Source organism: Cyanistes caeruleus, chromosome 3 (genome assembly GCF_971803275.1).
Source record: "Cyanistes caeruleus chromosome 3, bCyaCae1.hap1.1, whole genome shotgun sequence".
Lineage (NCBI taxonomy): Eukaryota > Metazoa > Chordata > Aves > Passeriformes > Paridae > Cyanistes > Cyanistes caeruleus.
Window position 1 is genome coordinate 79,138,172 of NC_141703.1, and position 25,514 is coordinate 79,163,685.

The 25,514-nt window shown below is 40.2% G+C and overlaps 1 protein-coding gene across 1 annotated transcript in view; it reads right to left on the reverse strand.

The window, feature by feature from the left end:
• FAT3 (FAT atypical cadherin 3) overlaps positions 1 to 25,514 on the reverse strand; it is a 394,564-nt gene that overhangs the window by 296,657 nt on the left and 72,393 nt on the right. The window contains exon 2 of the mRNA XM_086882161.1: positions 7,433 to 10,744. Within this exon, the coding sequence (XP_086738287.1) occupies positions 7,433 to 10,727 (3,295 nt within the window). The 5' untranslated portion in view covers positions 10,728 to 10,744. The remainder of the gene's footprint in view (positions 1 to 7,432; positions 10,745 to 25,514) is intronic.

The window sequence follows — 25,514 nt, forward strand, 5'->3', positions numbered from 1 at the left end:
TCTGAACTACCATGAATTACTGCTCATGGTCTGAACTGATGCCAGGATAAAGCTGGTGCTCATGTGCTCAGACTGATCACCAGACACTGGAAGTCAATTTCCCTCTAGTATCATCTAACTCTCTACCTTGTGGCTTGGTTCCTTTGATGGCACCTTGGAGATAAGCTTCCTGCAGAAGCACCTGGGTATAATTTAATGGATGATGATGCATGAGCTAATATAGAGGTCACTTCTGGGATTATACACTAAGGAAGTGAATAACAGAATATATAATACAAAACGCTCTTGGAAACATCTCTCAAGGGTAATAAAGGGTGACAGGAGGAAATACAGACTACACATTTCTTTATTAATAAATAAACTACTCGGAGATTGAGACAAAATGTCCTATCACCAGGAGCATCCTGAATAATAAAGGAGATTCTCTAAACATTTTCCAAAGAAGGGAAAGCATGCAAATTACAGCTAGCTATAAAAACTGTATGTTGTGAGCTGGTTTATGGGGTATAAAGCCTAGAGAGCTGAACAGCGTTAATAAAACAATTCTGCATGACTGGCCTCACTTCGGAAACTTTGAAAGTATGTCAGAATGATACTCAGAGCTTTTAAAAGCAAATATTTTCATAAGATGATGCACTGTTTTAGGGTTCATATTATTAGAAAAAAACAAACTTGTTCCAGTGAAACTAAGACAAGCCTTGTTCTTTACTAATTTACATCTAGAAATGACAGGGAAATTATAAACACACAGACACAGAATTTGTATAAAAAACATTGGCTTTCTACCACAACTAATTTGAAAGAAAAATAAAAGTGTTAGTGATTGTTGTCCTAAAAGTAGAAATCTTCTGTGAAGAAACACTTCCACTGTTAAAGGCTGCCAGAGATAACTCACAGAACAATGGTAACACAGAACCACAGGCTCAGAAATAGCTGCTCTCAGGAATGCTTCATTCCTGCCTGACACAGACACAGGCTGACAGACCAGATTCTGGCCAGGACTGTGCTCTGTGATCCATCTTGCACACCCCTCCCCAAAAAGGCTGCTCAGGAGACACACTATGGACAGGCTGAGGGCTGATGATCTCGTCATGAGTGCCTGCTCCATCCAAGTGCCTCCCCTGTGAGCAACCCTCTTTTCCCAAGCCACCTCCCAGCAGCACCCGCTAGCACGTCTCTTGTGGTGTAGCCTGAAGTTACCTTGATAACTGGGTTTAGAAGCCTGGGATAATAAAGAGGCTCCAAAATACTGTCTCTGGGTAATGAAATTTGCCTACACTATCTAGGAAGATGAAGAATATCTGTAATACTAGTGTCTCCAAGTTCTACAGTGAATTAAATCCTGCCAGTGAGTCTACCCAAATCCACCCACTGGCTCCTACATGCCCCCATAAAATTAAATGACCGAGAGGGAGGAAAATATGTATCACAAATTATTTTCATTTACTTTGTTCTGAGGAAACGCTAGCAATGGTCCCACATAAATATTATCAAACCACTCAAATCGTAGTAGTCCTTCAACATGCACACACGGTAACTGAAAACTATTTTAGGAGACAGCAACAAGATGCAAGGAGTCTGAAGCAGTAAATTCGTTCCTTTCTGCCAAATAGATGGAACTGTGAAGGCAAGTCTCTGTCTGGTTTATTGTAAACTATATAATCTGGTGTTTCTAGTTTTTATTATGAGTCATTTGAAGACATGATTAGGGTTTTCCAGAATCAACTTCCTTCTCCAGCCACAGTTTGTCAGGAATTTCTATCACTTTTGAGGTATCCAATCAGAAGATCAGGTCATTATCCTAAACACCATAAATAAAACCATGGAGTCTGTAACAATTTGAACTCTACCTCCATTTAACAGTACCTTTAAGCTTTCACCACTGTGAAAGACAGGACTGGCTTGTTAATGTGAATTTCAGGGCTGAAATACCTAAAGATATTAAGCTAACAGGGTCACCTACAGCTTGCATTCTTATCAGAGCTACTCCACAGGGTTAGAAATTAGTGTCAGCTAATGCCTAAATTTAAACTTCTAATGAAAGTTAGAGTACTCAGGTTCCTGAACAACCCTAGGAAATAAAATAAGTTCTGAAAGCATTCCTTAAGTCTGTGCTCATGGGATTTGCAAGAACATTAAAGATCCCGTAAGCATTTCATTAACACCACTGTTTTATCTTCGTGTTTCATTTCATCAGGACATAAGATGTTTCTGTGCTTTCTATGCAAGTAAAAAATTTGTTGCTTCAGTTTTCCCACCTGTGCAGTGGAGTTAGTAATTCTTTGCATGTCAGGATGCTGCTCCATCAACTCTGACAAACCCTACAGAAGCACCTGCAGCAGAAGATGCTGATTTTGTCTCATCTCTCTGCTCCTCTAGAACTCAATTTTATCATTTCTTATTACCAGCACATCCATGGATAGCATAAGGGTAAATAAAGAAACTCTTTGAGTACCAAGCTGTTACATTCTACATGTAGAAACAGATACCAGACTAAAAAGTGGAGCTAGAGTAAAAATGCACTTTAGCTGAACTACAAATCATCAAAAAAATGAGAAGGAGGATTCCTGCATTTAGGCCTGATCTCATCTAACTCAACCTTTCAAGAAGCCAGGAACTCCCACTAGTTGTTCAGATCTTCACTGCAGCCAGAAAAAAGGGTTCTGATAGATGGTATTTAGTCTCCCAAGGCAGGTGGTATCATAAACCCATATGCATTTGTTTGACTCATCACCAACTCCTGCAACAACAAAAATACACCGCTTTGCTGTGGTATCAGCACTATGAGGGTGTATACACCACAGCTAAGAAAATCCAGGTTTTGAATAAGGCAGTGTAGGACCTCTGACAGAGACCATTTCCACAAGAGTAGTCACAACTATGAGAGCTAACCTGTGATGGAAACTCAGAGCACACCCTCATTCCACAAAATTTTTGGAATTTTGCCACACCTCTGATCATTTTGTGTCACAACAATCTGGAGTAATAGGAGTGGGTTTTACCTAATTTTCTTCTAAGGAACTGCAATTATCAGACTGGAAAAGAGAGTGGAGATGCACACCAGGCAGGAAGCAGTACTAAAGATGAGGAAATGGCTCCAGTGTCTCTGTAGCACCACAGTTGCACAAGAGGAAGGTTACTAGTCACTTCTACAAAATCAAAATATCAGATATTGATCAATTTCTATAGATTTCTATACATAGAAAATAGGGTGGGATGCTCTAACACTGTATTGTCAGAAAATGAAAAATCATCAACTATTATTTACATTACTCTCACCCCTATACTATTAAAAACCTTTTTTCCACTTTTTATTTCTCTAAGTGCACTTATGTGTGGGTTTCGGAATGAAAGGTGATTCCTAGAATTAGATTAAAACCATGAATCTAGTAGAGAGGAGTCATAACAAATTACCTAGCAATAAGGCTGACAGTATATATTCTTGTTCAGAGTTAACAGGGATGGGCTATGTCTCACCCAAGCAAGGCACTCAGTGTAGACTTCTACCTGAGCTAGTCTCACAAGGACCTTTGCACATTTTTAGAGCATGATTTACCCAACTTACTTCATATTTTTACATTAGGGTGAAATGAATCATGTTTCCCAGTTGCTTGTTTCCTTCTGTTGAGTTGAAGAACCCTGCAATGATGAGTTCTCATTGTAGACAACCGTATTTTATAACAGATTACATATCTGTAGTCCAAGAAAAGGAACATAAACCCCAAAAACAAACAAACAAAAAAAAACACCCCAAAAAACCCTGTCAGTTCTGAACAGGAGACAGAAGGATCACATTATATGCTCCTCAGTTCATGTTTTTTAAAAGGCACGTTTGCAACATTATATCAACAGTCAAGAAATAAAAAAATGTTCCTCCATTTTTTTTTTAACCTCTAGAAAAGTCTGAAACCAGATTTTTAGCTATGAATCATGACTGACTTCTAAACCAATGAGAAATTTCATTTTCTAAGGTAGTGGAAAACCACAGATGGAGTTGAAAGGTCAGGAACTGGAGCAATCCACTTCAGGAGACTTTCTATTTATTTACAGGTTTGTACTGACTCTGACTCCTGGAAATGGAAAATAAATCCACTGAAGCAAATTTAGAAGTGATTCACACTTCTAGCTGGCAAATACTTTCTATGCTTCTGGTATGAACTGGTATATTTAGCAGTGAATGCTGTAACAACAATAATCTTCCAAATCAATTCTATATGATATATTATATTATATTAGATTAGATTATTATATATAATTCTATATGAGGCAAAGAGCAACACTGTAGGAAGGAAATTCCAGGCTCACCCCATGGTACATCTCTTACCAAACTACAACAGCTCCCAGATTTGCATATGTACACTGTGCAAAAGGATCCATGAGGACCAATACAGAGAAGAGTCCCAAGCTTGCTGTCTGCAATCTACTCTTCTAACCTGAATGGAGAATAGCCTGTTGTGGAACCCACACCAAAAGCTAGATCAAGCTTGGTGGAGACAGATCACAGAACCATAGAATCATTTAACTTTGACAAGACCTCCAAGATCACGGAGTCCAGCCATTAACCCAGCACTGCAAAGTCCATCACTAAGCCATAGCCATGAGTGCAACATCCACACACTTTTTGAACACTTTCAGACATGGTGATTCCACCATATCCCTCGGCAGCCTGTTCCAATGCTTCATGGCTCTTTCAGTGAATACATTTCCCTTAACATCCAATCTAAACCTCTCCTGGCCATTTCTTCTTGTCCTGACACTTGTTACTTGGAGAACAGACTGAATCCCACCTCACTACAAGCTCCTTTCAGGCAGTTGTAGAGTGAGAAGATCTCCCCTGAGCCTCATTTTTTCCAGATCCACCAAGATGCACCTATATACATCTGTAGTGGAAGAAGCCACCATGACAACAAATGTGCAGCTGCATGGTGCAGTGTGTATCCATCATGAAGGCCTTCTTCTCCTCATTTCAACTCCTCAGTATCAATGTGCCTCAGGGAGCAAAAGCACGTCTCACTCAATACACAGGGCAACATCATTAACATGCAGTATTTCAGAAAAATAAAAATAATGCTCTTGAGCAGAATTTTGCTGAAAGCACACGCTTGCAGTCCAGCCTGATCATGCATCAGGATGAATTTGGCCCAGTTTATATCCTAATGATTATAATGGATGCTGCAGTCATCTTTTCATTAAGGCAGCAGCCAAAAATATTGATTTCTTATACTTCACACTCCTGCTTACCTTCACAAATTTCAGGAGAGACAGAACATAAGCCAATAGAGTTGGTGAGTTTAAAAGTGACAAATGAACTGCACTGAAAGTAAATAAACAGCTATCTCTTTATAAATTAATTCAATATGTGACTTAAGCCCTTTTCTACAGCTAGAAAGCTGATTCATCATTCAGCAGCATTTAAGTTGCCACCAGTTCAATAGCAGAGTATTAATGTTGCATTCTATTTGACACAGAAGGTCAAATCCTGCGTTCAGCTTGCAACAGCATGACCCGGAGTAACCCTGAAGTCCTGTCCTCCACATCGCCCTGGCTGCAGTTCTGCACCCAAAGTGATGCTCAAATTGCTTTCAAGAAGGCTTATGCAGTATGGAACATTTGGGGAAATCATAAACAAGAATCCCAGATCTTTTGATCTGCTGGATTATCAAGTCTCTTCTGGAATGATTAAGTGAAATCAAGTGAAATCACACAGCTTGGTTCATTTTCATGTAACACTCGTGAAAGAGTGAAGGCAGAAAAATCTTTGCATCTTGGGACATTTGGGGCTTTTTTTGCCTCCATAAAATAAATTTCAATTTTGGAAAGAAAGTAAGTATATTTAAGGTGGCACACCAAGTACAATTTCCACTCACGTTAAAGCATGATTTGTGCTTTACTGAACAAGGGACCTAACTTATTCTAGGCCATCACCTCTACTAGTGTAGACACAGGGTAAAAAAACTGGTTATTTTACTTATGAGTGACACACACTGATTTACTTTCCCTATCAGCTCTTTTGAGTTCAAAAAATGTCAAATGATTTCTGTATCAATACTGCAGCATTTGCATGAGCCTCACAGTGCTTTATAAAGAACCCATTGAGATGAAGTTGATTCTACTCAATAAGTAGGTAGAATGAAATTTTGAAATGCAGGAGCTTAATATTTAAACACATGTCCAAATGTCTAAATAATGTTGCCTGAATGCCTTCTGCTACTATCTGCACTGTAGGATATGTGAGCTCCTAACATTTCTGGAAATTACACTAGGTGCCCTCTTGACTTCTGACACTCAAGTCTGATGTTTCTGGACATAAGGTTTTGACTGCAATCATCTGTGTACAGCTGTAGCAGCAAGACTGTAGCAAAAATAGAATAAAAATATTTTTCTCTGCTTATACTTAGATGAGAGCCACAGCATTTGTAATGTCGTCTGTTTTTCATAATGTTCAGTTTAGAAAGTTGACATTTGATTAAACAGTTTGAATTTGCCAAAACATACATTTTAATCTTATGTTTAATACCACATTCTCAATTAAAAGCTTTAGAAGAAGACATACAAACCACAGTAAACTCACAGACCTAACATATTTAATATAATTTCTGAAACTGTTGACTAATATTTTCTAATTTCCTCACTAGTTCTAGTGGTGCACAGCTGCACCATTACTCCCAACAACCATCAGACATTTAAGCAGCTAGCTTTTAAGTGTTTTATTAAACACACTTTTATATTTAGCATTTTGAACATTTTCCAATAGCGTGGTAGGGTAATAAAAGTTCAGCATCTGAAAAACCTTCACTATATTAACAATGCTTTCTGACATTAATGTTTATAATAGTACCGCCACCAAAGGAAAGCTAGCACAGGTCGTATACAGCTATGAACATTTCCCTGGATTTCTACCTTATGCATAAGTTTACTGATAAACACTGTACCACAAGAAAGCATATTACACAGGATGGTGTGTCATTCCAGAGTAACTCCCATGAAAAATGACCCCCAGCAACAAGAACAAGACCACAAATAGGTTTTAGGACAAAATAATCTTTCTTTCATGCTCCTTAGTTCCTTTCATTTGGTTTAACACCGGATTCAAGGTCATGAGTACTGTGACTGCGGAGGTGGCCTGAGTAATTTACAGTGATCAACAGATAATGCAGTGACTGTAAGCAAGTCATTCTGTAACTATCACTGCCTTCTAAATGGAGTCATCACATAGCTGCTGAAAAGAAATGGGTATTATTTCACATCCACAGAGTGATGAATGTAACCAGGTAATTAAATCATGTCATTGCTGTGCCTAGAAAATCCTTACTTAATTTTATCTCGCATGTTAAGAAGAACTGAATCTCTTGTTCAGGTTAGAAAACAATTATGCCTCAGCTCTGCTTTTGAAAAAAACCTCTATGAAGGAGAAATTAGAAATAAAACTCACCAGTTTCTTCATCGATGCTGAATCTCCCCAGGCCACTGCCGTCCCTGATGGAATACTGGATCTCCCCATCTCTTCCAGAGTCCTCATCTCGAGCAACAACTTGCAAAACACTTGTACCTATGCGGGAGTTTTCCTTTACAGATCCAATGACAGCAAAGTCAGGAAAATAAGGGGTATAAAGGTTTTCATTAACATCCACCACTTCAACTTCCACAAAAGAAAGCGAAGATAGAGAAACTGGGCGCCCCTTGTCCTTGGCACGCACAGTCAGGTTGTAGAACTGCTGCTTCTCGTAGTCGAGCTCCTTGTTCAGGCGGATGGCGCCGCTAGCTTTGTCGATCTCGAACCGCCCGTTGTAGTCGTTCACCAGCGAGTAGCGGACCTGGCCTCCCAAGCCCAGGTCTGGATCATGAGTCTCCAGCCAAGCTATGACAGTGCCAACAGGCAGGTCCTCAAGGACCTTCACGTTGTAGCTGGATGGGATAAAGGCTGGGGAGCAATCGTTAACGTCATCCAAAAAAACCTTCAGAGGCACAACAGAGAACTGCTGATAGCCACTCTCTGCTCTGTCCCTAGCCTCAATCTTCAGTGTGTAGTTTGCTTTTGCTTCCCGGTCTAGTTGATCTGCAACATACACCACTCCCGTGGAACTGTTGATAGCAAATTGATGGGTGTCTGTCAGTACTGAGTAAGTCACTTCACCATTAGATCCTAGGTCTTTATCCCTGGCTTCTACCTGGATAATCTCTGTACCAAGACTTGTACTTTCTAAAATATTAACCGAGTAACTGTCCTGTAAAAAAACAGGCTTGTTATCATTTGCATCCTCCACAGTGACAGTCAGCAGTCTCCATGCAGATTTCTGTGGATTACCTAAATCATAAATTGTAATATTAAGGAGATAGAGCTCTGTTTTTTCACGGTCCAAGGGCATGAGAACACTAAGTATCCCCATCTCCATGTCAATGTTGAAACAACTATCTACATTACCATCAGAAATTGTATAAAGTACTCTTCCATTAAAGCCTGAGTCAGCATCGTAGGCTTTTATCCTCAGGATGGTGGCACCAACCGGCAGATCTTCTGAAACCTTTACATCAGTAGGAAAGGATTTGTCAAAATGAGGTGCTTGTCTGTTGACTGAATAAAAATCAAGAAAACCATCTTCCAAGTTCAGCTTCACATTTGCTTTTGCCTTTTTGAGCAATTTTTCTGCTAGCTTCTGAGCAACTCTAGTTTCTCTACAGCTAAATGTCTTTGAAGACACTTTCCCATGAACTACTGAAATATTAACAAACATAGCATCAGCGAAGTTCTCCCCATCAGTTGCCGTTATCTTAAGGCCAAAGTTGCTGTTCTTTATGCCAGAGTTAACAAGAGATTTTTTAAGTTGCAGGACACCAGAGTCTGGATTTAAATAAAAAAAGCCAAGCTCATTTCCAGAGATTATTTTGTACTTCACAAGCTCTAACTCATCTATGTCTATTGCAGAAACAGCAGTGATGTGACCACCAACAGGAAAATCAGATGAAATCACTCCCTGGCAGGCCACTTTTTCAAAGAGGGGCTTGTTATCGTTGACATTGCCTATGTATATGGTGACATTCACCTCACTTTCGTGGCGGTAGGGAGAACCCCAGTCAGAAGCTCTCACAATGAACCTATAGCTTTCTGGTGAGGACTCAAAATCCAGTTCTTCAGACGTGCTGATGACACCTGTAAACTGGTTTATTGTAAACGGCAGTGAGTTCAGACTGGCAATACTGTATGTGATGTATCCGTTTTCTCCCCTGTCTTCATCAACTGCTGACACTGCCAAAACGCTGGATCCCACTGGGACACTCTCATTGACGAATGAGCTGTAGGAGAGCTGCTGGAACTCTGGAGTGTGATCGTTGGCATCCTCTAACCTGACAGTAACCTGTGCTTTTAAATCACCACCTTTGTTTGCATAGACTTCTAATTCATAGAGGTCCTTCTCAATGATTTTCAAAGGACGAGCAGTAGTAATAAGGCCTGTGTTGGGATTGATTTTAAAATACTCAGCTTCCTCACTAGGAGATATTCTATATTCCACACCCTGAGGCTCAGGCATCAGCTTAACTACTGCAACCACCACACCAGGAGGTGAAAATTCACTGATCAAAACATCATACGCTTCCTTTTCAAACTTTAGGGGGATACTTTCTTTCTTGGGACTAGCAATGTGGACCAGTTTGACCGCAGAAAATTTCTGAGGAGATCCTTTGTCCTTAGCTTGGAGAGTGAGGTTGTAACCATAAGGGAAGCTGTCCCAATCAATAGGCTTTCTTTCTTTGATTTTGTACTCATTCATCCATTTCCCTTCTTTAGTCAGAAAGAATTGTTCTAGAGGATCTCCAGCCACAATAGAAACAGATTCTATTTCTCCATTGGCTCCTTCGTCTAGGTCATCAACGTTCACAACTGCATAGGTAGGTTCCTTGTCTGATGGGAAGGGAATGTGGGTTACTACACTTATTGTTGGGGCATGTTCATTTATACGTTCAATGTGAACATAAAGCTTGGCAGTGCTGCTTACGCCGTTGTTTCCATAAAGCTTCATCCCACGGTCCACTGCCAAAATCTCAAGGTCATATCTGTTTTTCTCATCATAATTTAACCGGCCACTTAAGGAGATAACACCACTCGTAGGATGAACTGAGAAGAGATCAACTTTATTTTTAAAGTAATAATAAAATTCACCATTGGACCCAATATCTGCATCTGTTGCAGTCACCTGTGCAATGCTAGTCCTTAAGGGAGTGCTTTCTGCTATCGTGACAGAGTACGTGGTTGGTGAAAACAAAGGTCTTAGGTCATTCATATCCAAAACCTGGATGTTCACTTTTGTCCATGCTTCCAAGTCCTCTCCTCTGACAGACCCTTTTACCATCAATAAATAGTTGTCCTGGATTTCTCTGTTCAATATAGCAGAATTTCCACCTTTAGTCCTTATTCTGAGGAAGCAGAAGTCAGCAATGATGACTTCCTCTGCTTTAAAAAAGCCCTCATCATCACCAGACACTATTTTGTACTTGATATCCCATGAAAGGTCAGCCATGGTAATGCCCATCCTCGTCTGACTGTTGACATAGGTCCTGGCTGCGGAATTCTCGTACACCGTGGCATTGTAAGTGGAATGTGTGAAGTGAAAGCCAAGCGGGACAGTCCCGTGAGCCACCTGGCAAATGCAGGCCAGGAACTTGACAATCAGAAGGGCAAGGCATGACGGAGGTAGCCGTGAGCCTGACCAGCGGCCCATATTCACATCCATCACATCATTCTTTCACCCTGTGACACAGAGAGAAAACGGGAAACAGTTGATCAAGAGATAAAAACTGTACTGTGAAGTGACATGTCCAAATTACTTACTAAATTTCTAATCAAAAGTAAAATCTATGTAATAACAATTCACCACATATTTAAAAAGGGAGGGACTGTAAACACACACATACAATCACACCAGCTCTGGGTATTTTAACACCTGAGTAGTACATATGCATGTGCACATATATGCATGCATATATATATATATATATATATATATATATATAACAAAATATATGTATGTATGCACACTTTTTTAATACAAAAGACCCTACCACATCCATGTACATAGGCACACAGAATAATAATCACAGTGAAAAAAAAATTAAAATCCACCACACATATTTGTAGAAATTTATGTAGAAGTATGAACCACATACAGAAATTGTTTTTTCTTATTTATCAGCAGCTCCAACTAAGCCTGAACTTCTTTGTTTTCAGAGTATATTGGAAAATTCATTCTCAGTCCCAGTGTTTGGAAGAGAGACAGGATTTTCATATGTATGTAGCACTGTGATAGTCAAATGTTACTATTTTTTTTTTTTATGTTCAGTAAGGAATTATTAAATTTGAGCCACCAAGAACAAGCAGAGTAAGAAAGTCATTATGCAGTCATTACTTTAAATACAGATACCTTTAGAAAAGGCCCAGTGCCTCACTTCAAGAATCTAAATTGTGAGGTTAAGCAGAGACAGAGTAAGTGGAGGCACTGGCTGAAGACTGCTGGAGGGTACTGCAGAAGCTGGGAGCCAAGTCCTCCTTATCACTTCCTCCTTGAAAGCAGAGGAAAGGAGCCTCAGGAAACTAGGCAGGTGCTACCATAAAGCAGCGGGAATAAGTATCTTTGTTACAGAGTACATGCACTGCTATTTGTGAAAATTTTAAAAATCGATTTTAAAAGGCAATTATTGAAAGGCCCACTGCACAGACACACTGTTCTCATTGTCATTTAAAAGCTACTTGAAGATGTAGTTATTTTCCAAGCTAGAATACCAGGAGGAAAAGGATAGGAAAAGTTATCACTGACACAGGTTAATTTGAACTTCCAACAAGATTTCAACTTTCTCAAAGAGATTTATAAATTGCATGCAGGTTTTGGAATATTAACTTGTATTACTTATCACCTTCAATGCAATGGAGCAACTACTGCAGTTTCAGTACTAAAAACAATCAATTTATCATACTGATGTTGCAATGTCCACACACAACGCTTAACTTCCTGATCCTACAATCTCTATCCCATTGTTTAACAAACTGATCAATTTGGTAAATTCTCCCATGTGTTTGTCAAAGCCCTCATCTTTCAATACACTTATTTTCACATGCAGTTCTCTCCTTGTCTTTGTTTCCTTCTTATTTTCTTTTATATTTCATTAAGAAAAAAGAAAAAAAAAAGAATAATAATAAGAAATAAACTCTTTAAAAAAGATAATAAAAATATAAGATTGTATCACCTTCTGCACCTGCATTCCCCAGAAGCCACCAAACTTCATTTATGGCAGTTCCTTTTCTGAATATGCTCACTCAATTATTGTGCACATAGCATGTGAATCCTATGATTAACATCTTGTTCCATACAATTCATACATCAAATAAGCACAATTCTCCAATATGCTTGGGGTACAGGAGGGAACAGCTCTCCCCATGCTCAGGTTGACCTCCAGAAGCCCCAGGATGGAATTCTCCTACTTCATCTAGGAAATACTATTTTATTGTTGTTGCCATTTCATTCAGCTGAAAGATTAGCAGTGGCACCTTATTCTTCTGCACAACATTTGACAATTTAATCCTCCAGTATGAAAATATCGAAGTCCCTTATTTTTATGTGTTCACTTTTGAGTACTGACACTAAAAGCTGTTGCTTCAGACTAGCGTGGGAGATGATGCTAGTTGTATTTATATATATATATATATATATATATATATGCACATATACATATATACACACACATATATACACACAACATACAATAAACTGCTGAGGAAATTCAGCCAATGAAAATGAGAAATTCTAATGAGACAACTCATGGGAAAATAAAGGGCTGGACCTCTTCTGTGATGTGCATTATTGAAACAATCAACAATCACTGTATTGCTGTCTTCCATGAAGAGCACTTCAGCATCCTTTGTCTGTACCACAATACCTGCCTCTCTCCCCCTGCTAAGAGAGAGAGAATTTTTGCTGGCTTACAAAAGAGATTGGTGTTATATTTCATATAAGCACCTAGACTTCTTTCATCTAGGAAGTTCAACAACTTCCTAGAAGTTCATTTTCCTATTCTTTAAAGTAAGGAAATGAATGGTCTTATCCTATTTATGTCTTATTTGGTGGTCTAGTTTCTTCTGACCATGCCATAGTTCAGCATGAGCTGGTTTCTCTCCACCTTTGAGGGTCATCAACATCAGATTTTCAACTCAAGCACAACTGGAAATCAGTTTTCTTGAGAATATCATTGCTACAAAAGGAAAAAAAAAATATTTGAAACTTTACTTTAAGCCCTACCCGAGGTTACAGACTGCAGTGGCAGACAAGTATCAAAGTAGATATTTACAAAGCTTCACGAATAGGGGAACCTAATGAAAAAGTTGTGTAAATCCTAGGCAATATAACAGGACAACCTTATGCTCCTATTCCATTTATCTTATAATTTTTAAAGAAAACGGGCTAAGACCTAATCTCAAACATACTGCTGCAAACCCAGCCGTGTCAATAGCCCACAAAGTTTTAGATTTTCACTGTAATCAATATCAGTCCTGAAACACTAAATCCCACCTAGAAGCAGCATATGCATGTGTGTGTGTGTGCGCTGTTGAAAGCAGGTTTTAGCTATGTGTACATATGGAAACACAAAAACACAGATTGTGTACTTTTAGGTAGAATTTCATGGTTGGCACTAGAAAAATTGGACCTTCACATCAGGCAGCACTTTCAGAGTTTGATATCATCTCAAATGTGGTATGCAGAGTTGTAACAAGCTCCCCATTGAAGTTATCCATCTATCCATATATTTATATGGCCATCATCATTACATTATATGAAAGTCCCAATGGATGAGCTATTAAGCTGCCACTTGGGCAACCTAAGAAATGTTTTATTCATTTACTGAATTCCTTTCTTCTGGGATATTTGTTTTTAAGAGCTCATAACACATACATACTTAACACACAGGAAATGTAACGAGATAGGTTTCAGAAACAAAGTACAAAGCAACCCGCCATAAATTAGGAGGCATTTCTTTAAAGGCACTTCTTGTCAAAAAATGCTATGTTTGAAGTGAAGAGAAAGGTTGTGATTACTTTTCCTTGATTTTAAAACGTTTGGGCAGGAGCTACTAAAAAAAAATTCCCTAATACTGTTCAACATGGTTAGTATGAAGGAAAAAAAAGGGAAAAAAAGAAAGGAAATAAAGGGAAATGGGAACAGGGAAAAAGGAAAAGGAAAAAGCTTTCTGAGAGAGGAGAACTGCTCTACAACAGCAGCAGAGACTAAAAGGAAACAACGTCCTTCCAACTACCCAAGGAGGTGAAAAAAATAACACAATATAGGCGTCCAGAATCTTTCCACTTTAGCTCTCATTAAATACTCTGGCCTTGAAGTGGGAAGGAAAAAAATGGAGAAATAGAACACTGTAATACTCTGAAATAAATGTGAACATCATGGAGAATTCTATGATTTTAAATTCAGTTCATCATTTGAGTTATTTTCCTTTGCTCCTTGAAGAGAGACTAACTATGTGACCCAAACCTTGCAGAATAGCTGTAAGGACCTGCAGGTGGCTGGTGCTCCTTAGAGGAGCTGAGAGAGGTATGACCATCATCCCTTTATCTCATCTCGGCTCTGGCAACCTCCAGTCTGGGCTGCATCCAAACATAACACCCCATCAGACAGAGGAGGAAGACTGAAGTCCCAGGAACTTCCAGGATTCCTGCACACCAAAAATGTGGCTCTAACTCAACATGCAGATATGAAACAACTGCTATCTGTTTCTTGGTTTGACTCCTTCTCCCTAGGCTCATTTTTCTAGTTCCAAAAACCTCCACACCATAAAATACTTGAAAAAGAAAACAGTGCATATGTCTCTTGGGTCAACAAGAGCTAAAAGGTCTTTTACAGAATATAAGGAATACAGCAGGCAAATTTCTTAAGCAAACAGGAGGAATAAGCTTTTAGCAGGCCGCAGAAGGGATAACAAAAGAGCCTTCTCCTCTCTCCCTACTTTGCCTCCAAGCACAGTTATACTTTGAGAGCATGTTTCCAGTTGGCCATTAGGCAAATTAATTCAGGCAATGTGACTAGCTAATACAAAACAACCATTAAGGACTTTTTTACATGTCCTTTGAAGACAAAAGAAACCCATCTGTGCTGCAACTTCCAGCTTCACTCAATCAAGGGTGAACAACCCAATGGAGCTCATATACAGGTCCTCTGGGTTATGAGGAAGAAAAAACAGTTTCTTGACTTCAGGTAAATTTCTGAGAGTTGAGGTTTTTATGCACCCACACATATGAGAAAAAAAGGGGTCAAGAAACCTTGACTGAAAGGTTTTCATCTTAATTTGCATTTCTCTTGGTGAAGCTGGGTAAAGAAGCACGTCTCCTCACACAGGACAGAACTGGGGACCTCATGGTATGGACAAATAATACAATTTGAAATTACTATTGCTTCCTTGAGAGAGATGTCACAATTCTCTTTCAAACTGTAGCTATTTAAATTTTACTAAATACACAGCTTTTCAGCAAAAAAAATATATTTAAAAATGTACAGGTATTTTTAGGAAGCAGAGCAGTAACATCACATGCACATGAAGTCTAAATAGTAGGTAGAGAAGTCATACATCTGCTGCAGGAACAGAAGCTCTTGATTTGTTTGGAAGTGGTCTTAATCTTTCTAGCTACCTTCTGTCACTCAAACATCAACACCAGCAACAGCTAATCTATGCTCATGGTCTAAGCATCAACACACAAGGCATGAAACCTCTCCTTCTCAGTGTTATTTTCTACCAACAACAGCAAATTGACTACACAAAAGTTCTGCATGGCCGGGCTATGAGGATCTGCAAAAAGGATACAAGGAAGATTGCAAAGAGTTGTGGTAGGTTTGTAGTTGTCACCTATGAAAGGCTTGCATCCAGGTGCATCAGCAACAAAAAAAAAAACCTGACAATAAATCCATTATCAATACTGCAATCAGGAAGTGAGAGCCCATGTAGGTCAGTGCCCTCTTGGAAGAAGTCTCTTCCATAGCACAGAGCCACTGAAAACTCTTCCAAACTCACAGAAATTATTACTCTGGCATATGGAAGATATCAATCTAGGAGTTTAAAGACCAGGGTGTCATTTTACCTGCAAAGCTGAAGCACAGGCTAGAGAGACACATGGATTTTTTTAGCTCTCCTCTCATTACACAGGCAATATCACTAGTATGTTGTTAAATGAATACTGAGTAAGGGAAAAAAGTGTGTTTGAACAACACCTCCCCTAGCCAGACAACTTCCTTGCACTCCACAATAATTCACCCAGCTAGGAAAGGCTAACAATTTACTGGCCAGGAAAGAAATCAGAATACAGAATGAGAATTCAGAACTTGTGCCATACAGAAATGAATTAAAGATTTGTGTTTCAGTCTAGGCAGGAGGCAAAAAAAACCTTACTGACACCGACAGATTTACAACAGGAGATATATTCATGGAGCTACCTGCTCCCTGAAGAGCATGAAGATCTGCTTTTCCATATATATGATTATATCATGATGTGTTTATCCCCAAAAGAGAAGGTGAAGACAAAATGATCATTTCTGCAGAGTAAGCCCTTGCAAGAGACAGCACTATAAATCCTAACCTTTCTCAGAGCTGCAAATCCTCCTGCTGCCTGCATGTCATTCCACACGGGAGACAGGCCGCTCAGCGTGCAGCAAGTGTAATTCAGGCCGTCCCTAGGAAGTGAAGATTTAGCCACCCAGCCGAATGTTATGAATAACTTTGTTTTGCTAGCAGGTGCTGGGGATTTTTTTCCATACAACACCAATTTTTGCCAAGTATCAGTTCATCAGCAAATGCTTCCACTTGCGAGCAGGAGCCGAGCATCATTTTTCTTCCCAAGGAAAGGGTGCAAAGGGTCTGCCGGACTCTCCCCTCCAGGATGAAATGTGTCTTGAGGAAAATGTAGGAGGAGGGGGGAGGAATAATTTGCCACCATGTGAGATCTGTCAAAAGTGAATTCCTGGGAGCCACCTTACAAAGGATCTGAGCTTGTCCCTTGGTGGTCTGGCTCCAGGGAAACAAAGGCTGCTATCCGGTTTTCACGCTTTGTGTATCTCAAATCCCCCCTGGCTCCTGCTTCTTAGTCACTGTAAAATGGGGATGCATTTGGGCAGTTTTAAAATGAGCCAGTTGTTTTCATAGGGGTTTCCTAATGGAACACACTCAATGATACTATTTCTTGCTTATCTGGACTTCCTTTTTTTTTTAACTTTCCCGCTTATGTTTTATTCATGAATCTACTTTGACCCCAGTCCAAGGAGTCCTAGTTTGAAAGCTCTTTCAAGGTACCATGTCAGCAGCAAAAATCCAGCACTGATGTGTCCCACTCCTGTCACTTCTAGTCTTTCCCCAGCTCTCCTTCCACCACAAGTAAATTTGGATCCCCTCCAAACAGCCAGCTTTTTCCCAAGCTGCACCTCTGATCCTTAGGGGCAAAAGCTATACTCATACACCGAAAAAGGCTGCTGAGGATGAGAAGCAGGACCACAGCCCAACACGGGGCATATTCCAGCTGCATACAATGGGGCCTGAGAAGTGATTTGACTTGGCTTTTTGCAACTCTGCCCTTACCATAATGCAAATAATAATGCTAATAAATAATAACAACAATAATAATAGTAGTAGTAGTAAGAAGAAGAATAACTAATAATAATACAATTGAGATGAGACAGTCTTTGCACAAAACCCAAGAGCAATCTGAATCTCAACCTTTTACAATACCTGGGAAAACAGCAATGAAATAAACCCTTTCTGAGCTGCATCACTGATCTGAAAGTGATGTACCTGCAGCTAAAAAAGCATACTCCACCTATGCCACACAAGGCTCAGTTCACACCATGAACTCTCTTCCATGGTTGTTTTCCTGCAAACTCACACTTGCTAGTCCCAGCTGCTGCTGGCTGCTGCCTCCAGTCTGTTCTGTGTTTGGGATACTGCACATACTCCTCCTGACAGCTTGCAGAGGCTTGTATAAACTATTTGGATATAGTTTAGAGTAAGAAAGAAGTCCATGAGATTTACAACTACTGTTTCCAGGGCCATAAATAGGTATGTAGGTATAAGGACAGCAGTAAGCTGTTACTCTCAGTGGAAAAAAAATACTATATATCTCCCTCAGACATTCTGTGTGCGGAGGCAGGGGAGCTCAAATGGTCCAGACCTTTATAGATGGGCAAATGAAAGGAGCTTTAAAATAGAAATGCATACACAAAAGCTTCTTCACCATTGACAGCTCCATGTAAAATGGACAATATAAAATGGAGATTAAGGGAAAAGACTATCAGGTTGGACTAGAAGATATTTAAAGACCCCTCCCACACCTAACCATTCTATTGTTCTGTGATTATGAGATGCTAAATCAAAATCATGATAGCCCAAAGAGACTGCAGGATAAAGCTTTCCACTCTATACCAAAAAAGACATATGAATATAGCCAGGTGCCCTTAAATAAAAACACAATTGAACAGAGCAGCCACTTGAGAATTAGCTAGACCTCACCAATCCAGTCAGGAAGAAAGAAAGAAAAAAAAACTCCTTCTTAAGGCTAGGAATTGGATTATTGGTTTTGCAGTGCCATTTCTCTTCAGGAGAGCTGTGACACACAGCAACAGAAAGAGATCATGATGAAAGTGGAAGGAGAAAATATTTTGATTGAGATTCTCAACAAGTTTGAGATTTGAGAACAAAACCTTGATTTAGCAATGAACATTTTTCTTTTGGTAGGGCAGGAATCTGCTGGCACTTGCTGCTGTGTCACAGGCATAGCACAGAGCTGCTTCTGGAGCAACACAGTGGAGCTGTCTACAACCAACAAGAGGTATCTGCGTGGGTCTGCCTGCTACGCACTGCACATCAGCCACCTTTCTGAAAGAAAGCTCCTCAAAATCTGCCTCTCAGTGGCCCTCTGATAAAAGTCTCTGAAAACTTGGACTAATTGTAAGAGCCCAAAACTGTTCACAAAAAAAAAAAAAAAAGAAACAAATAAAAAAAAAGGATTTGATAAATACAGTGGCTGCTCTCCAACTTTTTCTGCAAAAAAATCAGAAGGTTTGACATTTGTTCAAAGAGACCATATTTAGAGAGAGGACCGTTGCCATTACTTTTTAAAATTACATCCAGCTCAGGCCATAGTAGTTTGTTCACCTGCCTAAGTAAAAACACTGAACAGCTACATCAGGTCAAATAAATCACACTTTCAGATAAGTGGAATACACACTGCAGACATCACATGGGAAACAGAAAAGTAGATGAAGGCAGCCTTAAACCTAACAGTTCCCAGAGAAACCTAGAAATTTCCTTGCAGCTCATGTGTTAAGGTTCAAACACTGCAGAGCAGGAAAGCTCTCCAACAAAGCTGACCTTGGACTGCTATCTGCATTAGAAATGCCCAAATCCATACAAGGTGCTAAATCCAATTATTTTGAAGGGAATATAATAACCTACTATTTTTGATGCACATAAGGGAGTGCTTGTGGCACTTAGAAAGACAGATCTGTCTTGGCTGTGAGGAAGAAGCTTTGGTACCACCTCTGATGCCACCTCCACCAGTCACCACCACCCAGAGGGCAGCCCTCAAGGGAAAAGCACAGCACTTGAAGTCTTCAGCATGCTGGAACTCCTTCCACATTCCAACATTTCATCTGTACCGAAGCCAGGATTCTCCCCCCCTCCAGTGGTCGGCTCATGCATAGATATTTGGAGACGATAACCACTTTTTAGCTAACCATACATTAACTCAAACCACCACAGCTTCAGCTTTCCAACTCGGCCAGTTCAGTCACCACAGCTGAGAGTCCCACAAAGCCAGTTGCATGCTTGGAAAGGTTCAACTGTGCAGGCACAGCTCAATTAAAAGCTCCACAGAGCAGAGATCACTATTTAAAGCTGAACTGTTCGCTTTTGTTTATTTATAGCAAAACCATTAATTGCTAATCACATATTTGTTTGCTGGAAAACCAACGCTCCAAAATAAACACCAAGTTTAAAGACTGTTCACAGAACACTGAATGGTATCAGGAACAGTGCTAAAAATGTAAATCAGAAACATCAAAACACATCAGGACTTCAACTGGAGGAACAAACAACCCATTATTTCTGTGCCAGAAAAGAGGTTACCCATAAGCCGCCAGTTACCCACAGAGTCATCTACAGTCCAGCAGCTATTTATGTCCTGAAGAATAACAGACACCATGGCAGAGTATCCACTGAAAATATCTTCATGGCAATCAGCATATGTTAGATTAAATGAGGTATCTCTTAATGCAGATTTTTGATAATCACCTTGGAAAAGTGCCTTTAAAATATTTGGCATGAGAGGCAGAACCTCAGAAAAAGTGTATTTCTATTTATGATGCAGTTTCAAATGTCAAAATCATACAAAATTTAAAAAATAAGAAAAAAGTAGCTCAGTTTTCTTTTAGCTCTCCTCACTAACAGAGCTCTATGCTTCCCTCTGAAGAAGCATATTCCTCAAGTATCTACAGGAGCAGTGCATGGAAAACCAGGGGAAACAGCCATACAGATCTACAACCTGCCCTTCCTCTATGAAACTCACTTTAAACAAGCACAGCAGCCCAGGCTTCATGGAGAGCCTCACCACCAGGCACACTGGGAAGCACGAATGAACTCCATGGCAGACTGCTATCTACCTCCTGAAATCCCCATAGGGGATAGGCATAGTACCATATAGGTACTGGACTTCCCTGAGGCACCCACACTCACTGGCTGTCACAAAAACTTCAACTGCAAAGTGCCTCCACCTGTGCTGACAGCACTGCCCTGGAGGTCCCTGATTTTCGTGCATGCTTGAAGGTCAGGTTAGCCATGTAGCCCATTTCCAGATGAGGAAACAGGCGCAGCATCTCAAGCCCCTTGCTCCTGGTTGCACAGGAAACCCTTCCCACATACTCCAGCTCTCAACTGCCTCGCTGTGCTGCCCTTGGTACATGCAAAACCTAGGGCAGGAAGGCTTCCCTCCCTTTACTTCACAAAGCAATACTCACCAGCATTTATGGCCTAAATTCCCAGAACAGAGGGTCATACAGTTGTGTTTCTCACTACCACTGCCATGGCTACCACTCAAAACTCATAATTTATTTACAGGCCAGGAGTTTGGGTTTGGTCTTCAAAATTACATGTAGATCTTGGAAAGTTAAGTGGACACTGATCATGGAATGGAGACCAGTAAGGCAGAGGTAACAACAGTAATAATAATAAAAACAGTAATAATAATAATAGTAGTAATAATAGTAATAGTAATAATAATAATAATGCAAACAACATCAACAACAGTGTTATGACTCCATTATGTTGCTTACAATGGCAGCCAGCAGGAAGAACAGCCACATCTCAATGTCTCACCCTCTTCTATTTGTTCTCCTGGAGTCAGGACCACTTGCAGACAAAGGTCAAGTTGCAAAGCCTGTGCTCCCAAGTCCTGGGTGTGCACACCCAACACTGGCTGGAGTAAATCACCTAAACATGCAAGGCAAGGTCAGGCCCAGTTCCCCTGACCATTCATCATGTCTCCCTCCTGTGCATCACCTTGCAGTCAGACTCCTTGGTCTGACTGCTCCCTGCCTGCTGGTGCCACACCAAGTCCCTGTGGATAAATCTTCCTAACAGAGCCACCCCATCCCATAGACACTTCAACAAGCAGAGAAGTTTCCAGTGAAGTGACCACCACCCATCGCATCCTGAACATCCAGCCTAGTGCTTCCCAATAAATGGGGCAGATCCCATGTCCCCAAGCTGCTGATCCATGTTCACAAAACACACACAGTCGCTGGCTCTACACCTTCTGTTTGTTCATCAAGAGGGGAGTAATCACTGCTGGCACCCCCCATACCATCCCACCTATTCCCTGAAAATCTAGGCATGGCTATGCCATGCTGCTTCATCCCTCCTGCCTCATCCCAAAGGTGCCATGATGGTGTGCAGCTCCTAGGAGCTGCACTAGGCAAAGGTACATGGATGTTCTCTCTTACAGCATCCCACAGAAGCAAGCTCAGGCCGCGTATTCATCATGCTCTTACCCTTTTTCTTATGACAAGAGAAGGGGAAACCTGCTCAGATGAAATAAAAAGGACTCCAGCCTACATAACAACTCTTAACTCATACCCAGTGAGGCTCACTGCTTCTGAATTTGAAACTACAGTTTAAAATGACACATAACAAGGCACTACTTACAGATAATGCTTCCTCAGGCTTTACCAGGCACTGACTGAAAGTCAGCTTCCTTTTCAACCTGACCCCTGAAAATCTTCAGAAAGGTATAAAAACCAAAAGAAGTTGTTTCAGAAAGCATCAGGTCAAAGATCAAAATCATTGGGAATAATTTAACCTGTTTCCTCCGTGTTTTTAACATGAAACTATGTAGGGGGGGAAAAAAAAATAATAAAAAAAAAAAATATATATATATATAAAAAATAGCAGTGCATAAGCTTACAAAGCTAATTTACCAATCCACACCAAAGGGGGGAAAAGCAGCATCTCTCACCTGTGAAACTATTATGGGTAAGGACAAAATATCTGTATATAGTATAGTTCCGTACCACTTTGATGGGAAAAGATTGCCAATAGCTTTTTGGCATATGAAAGCTTCTGTGAGGACTTCAATAAAACTGAGTATACTGTTAAAACACCTTCTCATATGCATCCCTAGAATTTATCTTCAAATGCCACTTTATTAAATTCTTTATTCTCTGGCTTTTGGAAAAATGCTTTTATTTTATTAAATGAACTACACAATATATTGTTTCTCTGAAGAAAAAGCATCAGTAGGAATATAAAGTAGTTCTTCCAACACTAAAAAACACACAATGTTTTGAACCTGAAACCAGCCTCAAGTAAGAGAGCACACTTCTAGTTTGAGTGAGGGTGTGTACACACACGTACAGCCCATTCCATCACACCCAGCTGCCCTCGTACCTCATGTAACTACACAGCCTGTGACAGCTACAGACATTTCAGAGTTTAAATCCTTGTTGCTGCGTTTCTAGGGAATATCCCAAGGTCTAACGGGGTCTAGAAGAACATGAAAGCATTAATTCTTTTTTTGACATGCAAAAATATTGCTCCCAAGCAGACTTTCCTCAAGCGCATATGAAAGCATCCTCTACAGCCAGCGGAACAATGTGATGTGCAAAAACCAGGGAGGTAACACACACAGAGCTTCATGTTCACGTGCAGCATCAGTGAAGGGCCACAACAGACAGTGCATCACCGTGTGAGCCTGGAGGCTCCAACCAACTCCTTTGCAAGAGTTGCAGACACTCTGCACAACTAAACCTAATTATATTCAGGCATAATCCTTTCATGCCACAGCTTGGTGATCACTTTACAGCAGGATAAGCCACCGTGGCCACCAAAGCAGCTGTTCCAGGCTCAATTACCCTGCTTTTTCCTGTTGTTTTTCTTCTGTGTTTTTTATTTTTTGTGGGTTGTGTGTATGCACGGTTTTGGCATTCATTTTGTCTTTGTTATTGTTGTTTTGGTTTAGTTTGCTTTTTTATTTGTTTTTTTGTTGATTTTGTTCTCAATGGGGACTGAGCTGCCCTATTGCAAATACGCCTGTGAACAAAAGGGAGGGAGGGAGGGAGGGAGGGAGGGAGATGGGAACTGGTGCCTGGGGCAGGCAGGATCCTCTCCATGTCCATGGCAGCTCAAACTGTTTGTTAAACAACAGCCGGAGCTGAGGCAACCAAGATGGTGTGTAGAGAGCAGAAAGTACCTTTGAGAAACATACTGAACACTATCAAAATACCCAAGCCTTAAATAGACACATGAAGCATTTAAATGCTTTCACACCCATAACAAGTTTTGTTTACTGCCCAGCATTTAAACAGCTTTTTCTTTACTATTGTAAAATTGTTCCCAAACAGTGTGAATTTCATGTTACAATGAATAGTAGCACTCTAACCCCTATTTACAACCCATTCAGCAACATAATTCCAGAAATAGCATGCAGGATTTCCACACTCTAAGAAATAAAACCTGTTCTTGGCTCAAAAGAATTTGTGCAAATTAGCTGACATGAATCGCTTCCTTTTGTTCTTCCTCTCTGATATAGAATATTAAAGGAAAAAGAGAATCACTAACCAAGTAATATGAAAAACTTTTATTAAAGCCATTAGAACCACAAAGCATTGTTAACGTCCCTCTCATAATTTTATGCAAAATGTTCAGTATCCAAGGAAACAGCGTAGTAATGAAGTTGGAGACTACTGCATAAATGCACCTTCTAAATCACCACCAAGAATGCCCATTCCAGAGAGACTGGCCAGTTTATTAGTGTGTGACACCCTGATCACTTAGACATGCTACAGCTTAAAAACAGAAAGCTAACAAGTTACTTTTACATAAAGGGCTCTTTTGTTTCCTGTGTATGAACAGCCCCTTCTAAGCATCTAGTAACAGAGTTCCTCTGCAGAGCTGAAGGTTTCTCTAAGCCCATATTCACCTTCATGGGAGTTGTTCAGTAACAACTGATGGGCACTAATTAAATTGCAGAACCAGCAACAAATGAAGCAGAGATGCCGTCCTTTGCTCCAAGTCCTCAGCAAACTGAAACATGCAATAGAAGAAATACTGAAACTGCGGTCTTCTCCAGACCCCATTGGTCTGAGATACACTCCATTATCACCAAGCACTACTGCATATTGACTCATGCCCACATTATTAAAATTCATTCAAAAATGAATACTAATATTCCAATACCAACAGTTCATATTCTGGAATGTTTCATGGGAAGAAAGGCTACAGTAAGGAAGCCAATGCAAAATTAACTCCTGCTTTTTGGTGTTAGCACCTAGAGCATCACGCAAAACCCCTGGGTTTTCAGCTCAATTTCAGCAAGCATTCATTTATTCTCCTGATTTCTTTATCAGTTTATTCCCCTCAACAACCACTGAATATAAAGCAGTTCTGGTGGGTTCAACCACTCTGTCTTGCTGAGGATGAACTTTGGTATTCCCTTCTTCCAGGACATGTGACAGTTTATAGGAGCACATACCAGATGCCCGTGCAGTCTTTCTGTGTGACCTTTACATTCCTTTTTGGCTCAGTATTTTTCATGACTGACCAACAACACTCACAGTAACAGAACTCTGTCACTATCCTGGATGCTTTCAGGGATTCTGGTTTGGTAAAAGAGGTTCCACCAGCACCTTCATGTTCCTTCCTCTTTTAGGCCTTGTCTCTACAGTTTTCACAAATTTTACTTTTCAGTTTTCCCAGTGCAACCCGTGTAATCTCTGTAAGATCTGAACACAACTTGTCTGCCCTGCTCTTTCCATTCACACTGTTTTTGCAGGGGTCTTGTATTGTTTAAACAACTTTCACATCTTCAGTATATTCTGTCACTTTTTTTACACTTCCCCATTTCATTTCCACACTTCATCCCATTTGCATAGGGATGATCCTCATTTTTTCACCCTGAACAGCTTCATCTCCTGGATCACCTCACTTCTTTGTCT